The sequence below is a fragment of the Telopea speciosissima genome, chromosome 10 (assembly GCF_018873765.1).
Source record: "Telopea speciosissima isolate NSW1024214 ecotype Mountain lineage chromosome 10, Tspe_v1, whole genome shotgun sequence".
Lineage (NCBI taxonomy): Eukaryota > Viridiplantae > Streptophyta > Magnoliopsida > Proteales > Proteaceae > Telopea > Telopea speciosissima.
The window spans coordinates 30,753,083-30,765,321 of NC_057925.1; the positions used below are offsets into that span (position 1 = coordinate 30,753,083).

Genomic DNA, 12,239 nt, shown 5'->3' on the forward strand with positions numbered 1-12,239 from the left:
GTGTGTCAGCTGCATCTTACGTATTTCCATCAATTGAAACCAATTGAAGTAATCATCCAAAGCATTCACCCAATCAAGGAAAGCAATAGGCCCATGCTTCCCATTGTATCCTCAAGGAATAAACTAAGGCCGAAATCAGATTTAGGGCACAAACTGGAACTCAAATTACGGCCAAGAAAAGAGGCTGGTATTGAGGTCAAGTGCAGGTATTGGCTAGCACAGGTAAGCCTCCAAATCTTTGCCAATTTAGATGGCCAGAAGTACATGAGCAGGTCACAGAATTAGAAAGTAAGCTTGAAAATAGAAAGAAAGAAGACTATAACTTGCAAACTAGCAGTGGGATTGGATCCCAATTAGGATCGAGTGGAGGGTATGATAAGGGGGTCTAGTGCTCCAAATTTCAGCCTGTTGTGATGGTTGGTTGTTGAGATATGAACTTGATTCAAAATTAGGAGGTCAGGGCAGGTCTCCCAAACCAGTGAGGATTAGGACACTAAACCAGGGATCGAAGGGGCCTCTTGTAGGTCTGATTCAGTCCTCCAAATTTCACTGCCAATGGAGGAGTAGATGATGAGATCCCCAGTCCTTGATTGCAGCAGCAGAAGAATAGAAACAAGTGGAGCCGCAGGTGTGGGAATGAGGGTCTCTGCCCTCTAATCAGCAACAGCACTTCAGCCTCTTGAGTGTCTTCTGGTCCTTCTCAAGCACAGGGATAGTACTCGGTTGCAGTTACAAATAGTAGCACAGAAAGGGATAGAGCAGGGAAGGGAGGAGGAGAAGGGAGAAGAAGATAGGAGAAAAGGGGTACGGATGGGCTTTCTCAGCCCTGGGTCTCTCACCCACAGCTATCCCAGCTGTTGAAACAGGGTTTTACTGCCATAACCGAGTGCAAGAATGCCTCAAAATTTCATTCATTAACTCTGTGTGTATCTCTTACAAAAGGCTGCCTATATAAAGACTGAGGCTAGGTTACAAAAATAGAAATTAAAACTTAGCAACTGTTTGGAAAATAGAAACTGAATGAAATTAGAAACTTCTAAAGGCTTTATAACTCAGCCTTCTAAACATGCAAAGATAACCAAATTAGAAACTAATATAAATTAGAAAATACTAGGCAGCAACTAAGGGGATTAGAAGCTAATAGTCAGCAGGTGAAGTTGACTAGTCAAGGACCAGTATAGCCAAAATTGTGGGGGATCTTCTTGGCCCTTCTAAACGGCTTGCTGGACTGGCTTGATCTTGTCCAGTTCTGGTCCATCTGGAGCTGGTTCGATGGGCCTTGGTTCTTCTTCTTCTTCTGGCCAGTTGTGGGATCTGCATCACTAGTGGCCAACAATGCATTTGATGAGATAGAGAAGAAGAAGATAGAGACATTGGAAGTTATTGGGTTGTAGAAAACCAGGGCTCCTTGATGGAGTTCATAGCTTGCTTTTCCCCGTAGTTATTGAAGCAAAGAGACCATTCTATTCAGAAAGCACGCTAGGTGGTTCCAAGGGCACTAGTAGCATTATTTTTAATCCATTGGATACAGAGCCTCGAACAAAGACACAGAAAATACTTTAAATGTATTGAAAAAGAGCACAGCAAAATGCAATACAGGAAATTAGTTTCAGCAACCACCTAAAGCAAGGCATTTAATGGAAAATGCCAACAAAAGTGACAGGTTATAAGCCTTTTAGATCATAGAGGAAAAGTGGAACTGTCTGATTTATTAAAACTAAATTTTACTTCTCAAATCCAATACAGTCATACATTAAGAATAGTTGCTATTTTGGTATTAGATGGTATGGGCTTTTGTTTTTAATGTTTTTGGTTGTCATGGATACAATTACAAAGCCCAAGAGTTATTGCAAGGGAGTATACACATTTTAAGTCTTCTCCTAGTAGAATAGAGTTTGAGATTTTAATAGACTGTTTGGTCCGGGTTTCATTAGGATTCCTAAATTTGTAGCAAGCATTTAATTTCTAGTCAGTTTTGGAGTTGTTTTATGCTCTTTTCAGTCTATAAGGGGCCAGATAAATAGCGCTTGGAATTGTACTAGGATAAAATAAGTTCTAGTCAAAATAGGAGTCAGATTTTGATAGTTCTATATAAACAAATGTACTCTGCCCTTATGAAAATGAATGGATATGATTTGAATTTTGAAGTAGATTAGCTAGTTACAGGTCAGGCTCGGCTCGGCTCGGCTCGGCTCTCTCTCTGTTGCCTACTGCTATAGATTTGATAAATCCTAATTTTTAGGTGATTCTTCCTTTCTTTTTTCTTTCTTATTTTCAAAATTACAGTTCACAGGTAATGTTTACAGTCAGTCCCATAACAGTGCTTCTTTGTCCTTCTGTTTCTTTTATCTTTTCATTCTAAACACTTATTCAACCCTACTCTATTAGTCTATTACCCAGCACCTTTTTTTATGGTTCAGTCTTAGAAATCAATAAATCTAGTCTGTGCTGCATCACAAACTTTGTAACTAGAAAAATTTCCATATAGTTGAACGAGTGCATTCAAAAAATAAAAATAGTAAGAACAAGACTCCACAAGAGTGAACAATTTGATCACTTTAACCGTCTTGATTAACAAAACAAAGGCATTAGGAAGTCGTAGTCTCTTAGGAAACCCAAGGGGTCTCTTGGGAAATTGGAATCTTTAAAATGCATCCCAGTCATGATCCAAAACAGTACAGATGACTTAATTAAATGCATTTGCAACCACAATGGCAATAAGACCGAATTTACCTTAGATCTTTCCTTCTGGGAATAAGGAGAATACCATTTTGTCAACCTGACTTTTCCTTGTCTACTGATAAGAAGCACAAAGTGAATCTAAAACGAATGCAAATGGAAATGACATTAGAAGAGAGAAATACAGCTACACACAATCAAAAGAAATAGGTAAAGAGCTGTTGGATTCCGAAAGATCACATATTTTGATATTCTTTTTTTTGGATGAATACTTATTTTGATATTCTTCTATAGAGCAACAAATTATTTCATCTAAATGAATCTCTTGATAAAAAAATTCCATCTAGACAGAAGGCTTCTTAGGAAAGTCTATCGAATCAGCAGAAGAAAAGCTATTCAAGTGGAACTCATTTCTTTATCACATGTTCTAGAAACAAAAACCAAGAAACTGTTACAAGCTTGGGGAGTGTTACCAACAACAGAAGTCATACAACACATTCCATTTTTGAACAAGGAAACACAATTACCCTTTCGTCAATCTGAAGGGAAACACATCATTATATATTTTGGACTTGCTTGGACTAAACAAATATAGCATGGGTCTCTAATAGGGATAATCTGTCATAAAACGCACCAAAATGTCATCCAATTTTTAAAATCAATATCCCAAGATAGAACCTTTGCAAAAATAATAAAAACTGACCCATGCTATGGTGGCTTCTGCCTGTCATTCAATCTGGACCCTAAGGAATCAAATCTCTTTTCAGAAATAGAACCTACCCTTCACTGGACAATTTATAAAGCACATCAGTAAGACTTAGGAATAATTTGGACCTGCCACAATCCTTTATAATGCAGATCCCCATCGGCACCTTTTATTATCAATTGTGGTGGTGCATCCAGTCCAAGGGACAACCATGAAGCTGCTGGATGAGTGTAATACATTCATGACTTGCAATTCATTTTAGAAGGTGGAGAACATTTATTCTCCAACGGAGCAGATCACTCAGAAGCAATGGCAGTGAGGGAGGTTGGGAACAGTCCAATCACTTGGGCTTACATAGCTAGAGCTTAGAACCGACTCAACCAACCTACTCACATGGTAAAAGGAGGAGTACATCCGAAGTGGCCTTGGATGCTTCTTCCCTTACTACTAGCAAATGGTGAAAGACAATCATACAACAGGAATCTAACATTTTACCATCAATAACCTATCAACAGAGGAAGGATTTTGAATGATCTGGGAGTTAAAATGTTAAGTGAATCGAGATAAGATGAACAGAAGAAGAATTACATAAATGCCATTAACACTGATTAAACTAACTGATGATACAAATGTCTATCGCGTGACAGAAACCTGCTATCCAGTTGAAGCATATCCAGATTCACACAAAGACAAATTGAAAAAGAATAAAAATGCATCGATACAAAATTCAGAATTCTACATGTACATCACAATGCATAATGAGATAAGGCCAAGAAAGAAAGCCAGGAAACAAGGAATAGATGAAGAGAAGAAATCGAACCATTTAAGCGATTTTTAACCCGAAAATATTCCGCAGAGAAATTTTCTCAAAAATGGAGCTCTTCGGTTGCCGAACCCTAATCTCGTTCTCTCTCTCTCTCTCTCTCTCTCTCTCTCTCTCTCTCTCTTACACACCGGTTTCCCCCCCCCCCTCCCTCTCTGTCAAACGGCCTTTCAATTCTACCAAAAAACGGCCTCTGGTTTTAAATGTGAAATGACACTTATGCCCTTGACTTCCCACTCTATAAGGCACGTATATCCTAACATCTTTGCGCACTTCATGGGAACAAGCCCACGTCGAGTTTCAAGTGCCTTCCTTCAGAATTGGATGCATTCCCATTTCCCAACTGTCAGCAAAAACGTGTTTAAAGCTTATTTCCCAATTTGTGGCGTTTTAATTTTTAAACACCTTTTGTCGAATGCCTCTCTAATGATGAATAGAAAAAGAGAGAAAGAACCCCACCCAGTGTGTCGACAAGCCACCCCTGGTGTGCAAAATGACCGCCGCTCTTCTCGTCATTTTGGGTTCTAAGGGGTGTGACAATCATTTCACGTGCCCATGTGTCCGGGCATAGGGGTGGCGTGTGCTACGTAATTGGGTGATGTTCTCTTTCCCATAGAAAAAATGCATAAAAATGCACACTTTTGCTTCACGTTTACATTTGTTTGAAACTAAAAAAACATCATATGTGTTGTTAGTATAGGAGCATTCCATTAATCACAGAGGTTTAGATATTACCTGAACCGAATGGAATCGCAGCGGAAGGGATGATCGAATGCGGCTTGCAGTTACAAGCAGATCACGATCACGAACAATCTCAAAAGATTTTTCCATGAAGAAGAACTCCACACCACAAAACCCTAGGCTAGGATGGAGTCTCAAGAAGAACACAGAACTTGAAGGAGAAGGAGAGATCGGCTTCTCTAAAAATTAAATTACTTATCTCTAGGGTTAAGCCTTCTATTTATAGGCAAACCCTATGGGCACCCCACCCTTGCCGACTTCGACTAGAAGTCTAATAGAGACAAGGAAAGAGGGGAAGGGTTGATCACTTAAGTGACCGCCCTCTCCACGTACAGGGTTACACATGGGCTGCCCCTTGTGGGCGGTCCCAATGGGCCCAGGCCGAATGCTCGATTTACATCTCCCACTCGCCCACACAGGATGCATAAATTTATGCGTTCAAGTTTCTCTCATTCCATGTTATCCTTCATACAGGTAATGGGGCGTGCGACCTGACGAGATGATACAAGGTAGGAGTACTATATCAAACTTTCATCTAGCCAACATAGTACATCACTCTCAAAAGTCTCAAAATACCCCAAACAATCCACTTACACCGGATCTAACACTCTGGACCCCTCATGATGAGCAGTGTTAATCCTTGGTATGTAATGTACCCATGACTGCGTCGATCACAAATACGACACGTCGCCCAGGAAATGAGTCACATAACAAAATTGTAATGTCCAATGGTTTTTCCTAAGCCCCTCATGTCAATCCAAATATCCCCAACAACTTTCCCAATCGCTTTCCACTGGACCGCGTCATCCATGGTCATAAGGAGAACATCAAAGTAGCGTCATTGGATGTCTTTTTCATGACATCGTCCTAAGTAATAAGGGTACTGTGGGATTAATATAATCCACGTGGCTCACACAGTAACAAAGCAGGGATCCATTCGGTCACTCTCACAATCGATCGATATAAGCACATGCAGTATGATGTGCATGCTATGGCGTAACTCCCACTAGGGTGGGCATGTCACTCGCAATAAATAAACGTCATATAGATCTTAGTCTAGTCGCTACTCTAAGCGTCTAACCTGAGTCTCTAGCGCAGTCTCCCTTGTGGTTTCTACTTAGAACCTCACATCTGGCTTCTAACAGGCTACTTGGAAGTGTGGTGTCTTCCAAGTTGGACCAAGTAAAGGTCTCATCTTAGATCTTACTAAGGCGCCATAGATAGAGCATGCATGCTCATGGGCTCATCTCACTCGCTACACCTCAGCGCCGAGGCGAATCACTCGTGTGAGTGGGTCGATTCTAAGCCTGGTGACATCTTTACAAACAATGAATGTATACACACAAGATTACTCAAACAAATATATGCTCATCAATAAATGTAAGAGAAATACAGATAAATGTCCATCACAAACAAAGTGTTCCCAAAGTAAATACATATCAGATCCGTCTGAGTCCCAAGTTCCTAACGTGAACTAGGAAAACATCTCTGGCAATAGGGTTAGTCAACGGATCAGCCAACACATTGCCAGTGGAGATATGCTACAGAACAACTTCACCTTGCGTTACCATGTCTCGAATGTAGTGATACCGTATGTCAATGTGCTTGGCTCAACCATGGAACTTGTGGTCCTTCGCAAATGCAAGTGCTGCCGTGCTGTCATAGTGTATAAGCACAGTGTCGTCTGAGTGAAAAGAAGCACTAAGTCTCTACAAGAACCTCCTAAGCCAAACGACCTCCTGTATTACTATCGAACATGCGATGAACTCTAACTCCATCGTGGACAGGGTGATGCAGGTCTATTTCTTGCTACTCCAAGTGACAGCCCCGCCTCCCAGGACAAACGCATACCCCGAAGTGGACTTGCGCTCATCTCTATCACTAGCCCAATCAGCAACACTGTAGCCTCTCAATCTCAAGTCTGAACCAGTGAAGGTGAGCGAGAGGTTTACAGTGCCATGTAGGTATCGAAGTATCATCTTTATTGCCTGCCAATAAGCTGGCCCTGGGTTACTCTGGTAAAGGCTCACCATGTCATCGGCAAAGCAAATATCTGGATACATGCACATCATCGCATACATCAGACTGCCTATTGTCGCTCCATAGGGTATTTTGGACATTTGATTTCTCTCTTCATCACTCTTAGGGCATTGGTCTAGGCTCAAAGTGCATGCCTTATCCATTAGAGTGTCAATGGGTTTCGAGTTGCTCATATGGAACCGCTCTAGGGCTTTCTTTATGTAAGTCTCTTGAGACAAACTAAGAAGTCTCCTAGTGCGATCCCTCGCAATCTTCACGCCCAACACAAAGTTAGCCTCACCCATGTCCTTCGTCTCAAAAGTAGAGGACAACCACTCTTTAGTGGCGACAATCATTTCAATGTCATTCCCAGCCAACAAGATGTCGTCAATATACAATGATAGGATAAGAGACCCTTGCTTGGAGCGTTTAACATACACATAGTGGTCCTCTTCAATCATGTTAAAACCCGCAGTGGTAATGGCATGGTGAAATCTAATGTACCACTGCTTGGACGATTACTTAAGGCCATAGATGGAACGTCTGAGATGGCATACTTTGCGCTCATGTCCCTTCTTTTCAAAGCCCATAGGCTGAGCCATAAAGATCTTCTCATCTAGTTCTCCATTGAGAAAAGCAATTTTAACGTCCATTTGGTAGAGTTCCAAATCCAACTTTGCAACGATGGCTAGAATGAGGCGTATTGAGGCCATTCTCACCACAAGGGAGAACATCTCACCATAGTCTGTACCCTCCTTTTGGGTATATCCCTTCGCCACAAGACGTGCCTTATACTTGTCAATTGATCCATCTGCCTTTTGCTTGACCTTCAGGGCACACTTATTCCCGATGGCCTTGTGCCCAGGTGGAAGATCAACTAACTCCCAGACTTGGTTCTTACTTAAGAACTCAACTCATCTTTCATAGCAACTTGCCACATTTCTTTAGCTGGAGAAAAGAGTGCTTCACTCACTGAGGCTGGCTCATTCTTATGCCTTGGGACACAAACAAGGGCAACGTCCCCTTCAATCTCAAAACGACGTCGAGGAATGTGTCCATGTGCGCTTTTACATGTAGAGGGTTCTTGACCCGCAGGTTGTGCGCTTTCATCAGGTAACACACTCCCACTGGGCTGATGATCACTCTCACCCTCTCTAGCGATCTCTTGATGAGTGTTTAATTCCTCACCCTCGTAAAGAGTAGGTGAGATGCTTTCATCAGTCTCTATCTCAAAAGATCAAGGTCTCTGTTAGCATCACTAATGCTAGGGAAATCGATCTCTAAAAAATCCACATTGCGGGACTCACTCTCTGTCATTCCTCCATCTTGATGTTCACCGTACATTACATAGCCTTTCAAGGTATCGGAATATCTTATAAAGATACTCTTTTTAGCTCTAGGGTCAAGTTTTTCAAACTTATGGGGGGTACTATGAACATATCCTGCACATCCCCATGGTCGCATATGCCCCAAAGTGGGCTTTGCGCCTTTCCACAATTCATAAGGAGTGGAGGAAACTGACTGTGACAGCACGTGATTAAGGACGTAGGCAGTGGTTAACATAGCATCCCCCTAGAAGGATATTGGGAGGTTGGCTTGCGCCATCATCGATCTAATCATATCTAAAGGCGTCCTATTCCTCCGCTCGGCTACACCATTTTACTGTGGAGTGTGGGGAATAGTTAGCTACCTAGTGATTCTTTTTTCCTCATAGATCTCTTTAAATTGATCGGACAAATACTCGCGTCCTCAGTCAGTGCACAGAGTTTTTAACCTCTTGTCTTGATGATTCTCAACCTCTGCTACACAACGTTTGAAGCAATCTAGCGCTTCGTAACGGTGAGCGATCAGATACACATAACCATATCATGAATAATCATCAATAAAGGTGAGAAAATAGGAAGCACCATGACGTGTCTTCATGTTCATTGGTCAGCAGATGTCCGAATGGACAAGCTCTAGGGTCTGGGTTACCCGTTTAGCCTTTCCAAAAGGCTTCTGGTGGGCCTTACCTGCTAAACAGGCCTCACATGTCGATAAGTTGACGTTAGCAAGTGAGCCAAGAAGGCCTTCTCAAACTAGCCATCCCATCCTATCTCGATCTATGTGTCCTAGTCTAGCATGCCAAGTAATTGAATCAGGATTACTGTTAGAATCAACTACAAAAGATGAAGAGGAAATAATAAGAATCATCAAATCTAATTTAATAAAACCATTCTCAAGCCTACAATGTCCAAAAACTACTACCATCCAATAGTATCTCAAAAGAGTCACCATAAAAAATAAAAGAATATCCTAAAGTCAATAATGCAGTAATGGAAAGTAGATTATGCTGGATTTCTGGTGCGTATAGCACATCATGAAGTAGCAAGATGCGCCCAGTACGTAAGATGAGCTGATAGGTACCAACTCCTCGAACTGCTTCACTAGTGCCATTCCCCATGTAGATACTTTGGGAACCATCCAAAATCTTTCTATAATCTACGAACCCTCCTCAATCTCGCGCTATGTGTCTTGTTGCACCTATATTCACAATCTAATCAGATTGGGTTTGGGCAACCAAAATGTGTAAACATACAAAAATACAAGGAGAGAGAGGCAGAAATGGTACCTGCTTCGCTTCAATGCAGTCACAAGCAAAGTGCCCCATCTTCTGGTAGTTATAGCACTTGACCTTGGTGATATCTTTCTTTCCACCTCGCTTACCACATCGGCGTTTGGTGGTCTTACGCCTAGTTGGCGCAGCTTTCTAAGCTTGATCCTGATTCCCAGTGTTTCTCTATCTCTTATGCTGCCCCGCTTGGGCGACAAGGGCATGTGATTGGGTCACCTCTAGGCGCTCCGCCTCTAGTTCCACATAAGCGACAATGTCATTAAATGTCTTGACAGTGTCGTTATGTGTTAGAACTATCTTCATCTGCCCCCAGGAATCAGGCAACGTCTTGATGACGGCCTGTACTTGCTGCTCATCGGTAAGGTGTACCCCAACATCATCCAATTTTTGGATCATATCTTTCACGACCCTAAGGTGTTCAACCATAGTGTGCTTGGGGTCCTTACAGTACATCTCAAACTTCAAGGTCATGGACCTAAGTCTGGTCGTGGATGTACCGCCACAGTTGAGCCTTACCTGGTCCCACATGGACTTGGCAGTCTCGCAATTCTCATACTAGCCGATAAGATCATCGTGCATCATGCTTAACATAAGAAAGCATGTACTATGATCTCTCTTAAATCAATTGTCATAAGCCTCTTTTTCTTGACGGTGACAGGCGGTAGTACCCACTTCGGGTGGGGCCATCTCAGTGGTTAGGAGGTCTAAGTAATCTTGCTCATTAAGCAAGAACTTGGCCTTTTGGTGCCACATGTCATAGTTGGTGCAATCCAACTTGTTGCCTTGGTTAAGGTCAGCAACAACACTTTTCGATGCCACCACTACAATGTGCAAGGGAGGACATTTAGTATACATCCATAAATCCATAAATTTGTTCAAGAAACCCTAATTAAAATTAATAGTACCCTTCCCCACACGGTGAGACCAAAAACTTCGCTAAGCTGGTAATCAAATCTCATATTGTGTGGGTCTGGGGATGTATAACTTTAATTGATTTCGAATAAATGTAGGAGAAAACAAGAATCTCCTAAGCACAGTTTAATGCGTCATACATTGGGTGCGCAAGGGACTCACACAAGAGACTCAATTTGGTACTTGAAGTGACATGCTGAGTTGATACTTGGTTGTGATACGCAGTGCAGTAGTTCCCATTACATGGCTTCTCAAAATAAAATATTAAAAATACAATCGGCTCTTTACATTCAAGATCCCTACTACAAACTACCGGCGAGCACTGCACTTTATATCACTTCCAGGTACCAACTTTAACGCATATCTATCCAAATAAAACACATCACTCAAAGTACCAAATCCATCCCAAGAAGATATAAAAATAATAAAACACAAGGTGTGCATGGGATGGGATGTTTGACAGCGATACCCTAATGGCAGCGTCAAACAGGTCTGTACCGCAATGGGGGGAATCATATGTTTTTTCATTAACAAAGTAGCCCTACGCGATCTCCAATACACATGAGAAAAATATGAGACGATTTGGGGCAAGACCCTATCTCCCATTTTTCTCCCATGGATCTCACAAAAAATGATTTCTCACTAATGGGGGGTGCACTGACATAAATAAAATACCCCCAAAATGAAAAACCCTACAGGGGAGATCCTCAAAATTTGTTAGGGGCCACAAGAACAAATCACAAATATTAGACATGCTTCAATAAAGAAACCACATAAATAACATATCATGGACAAACTCCAATGCATGCATAACAAAATTAAAGCATGAGCATATAGTTGTAACTAGCCAAAAACATATCACATGCATTTTTGTTATAACCAAAAACCCCCCAAATCATGCATATATTTTCAAAATACCAATCATATATGTAGTCTAATTTATAACAAAAATAAAAAACAAACCAAATAAAACATTAGGTTTTTTTTTAATTTCTTTTCCTCTTTCTTCTTCCTTTTTTTTTATTTTTCATGGGCAGGCCACCATGCCAGCTGCTTGTGGCACATAGCCACAGGCCATGGCTTGCTCCTGCTACTGCTGTGCGCACAGGCACAATATGGGCAGAAGCAAAAAAGAATGATTTTTCAAAAAAAAAAAACTCTACAATCACATCATAATGTAATCATTGAAAACATGATGATGTAATCATTGAAAACACATGATTTCCTTTCTTTCTTCCTCCTCCTCTTCAGCTTTCTAACGATTGCAGTAGCCATGCTTGGCCACTGCTGAGTATGGCTGCTGCCCCTTTTCATCTTTTTTTTTTTAAACCACCTACTGCCAAGAAAAAAAACACAGCCACAGCCGATTGCAGCGGCCGTGCTTAGCCACTGCCGAGCATGGCCATTGCCCGCTCAACGTGTTTTTTTAAATAAAAAAAACTTGCAATCGACTGCGGCGCGCCTTGCACATGGCAACAACAGCAGCCACGCGCTGCTGCCGCACCGTGCGCCAAGGCCGCTGCCAAAGAGGGTCGATTGATAGGCGAAGGGAAAGAGGAAAAAAAATTGCGAACAACAAGCCCTAACAGGGCTCTGATACCACTGTTAGCATAGGAGCATTCCATTAATCACAGAGGTTTAGGGATTACCTGAACCGAATGGAATCGTAGCGGAAGGGATGATCGAATGTTGCTTGCAGTTACGAGTAGATCACGATCATGAACAATCTCGAAAGGTTTCTCCAC

At 41.7% G+C, this 12,239-nt stretch overlaps 1 protein-coding gene across 3 annotated transcripts in view; it reads right to left on the reverse strand.

Annotated features, from left to right (window-relative positions):
• The window catches only part of LOC122641534 (AP-1 complex subunit sigma-2-like), a 46,200-nt gene extending 35,156 nt beyond the window's left edge, over positions 1–11,044 (reverse strand). The window contains exons 1-3 of one of the 3 annotated variants that reach the window (XM_043834799.1): positions 11,040–11,044; positions 8,624–8,630; positions 2,734–2,820 (exon numbers count right to left, since the gene is read on the reverse strand). In XM_043834799.1, the coding sequence (XP_043690734.1) occupies positions 2,734–2,820; positions 8,624–8,626 (90 nt within the window). In that variant the 5' untranslated portion in view covers positions 8,627–8,630; positions 11,040–11,044. Of the gene's footprint in view, positions 1–2,733; positions 2,821–3,778; positions 3,815–4,205; positions 4,260–8,623; positions 8,631–11,039 lie in introns of those variants that run through there. The other 2 variants (XM_043834797.1, XM_043834798.1) reach the window with 2 other exon arrangements.
• Between the last annotated feature and the right edge of the window lie 1,195 nt (positions 11,045–12,239).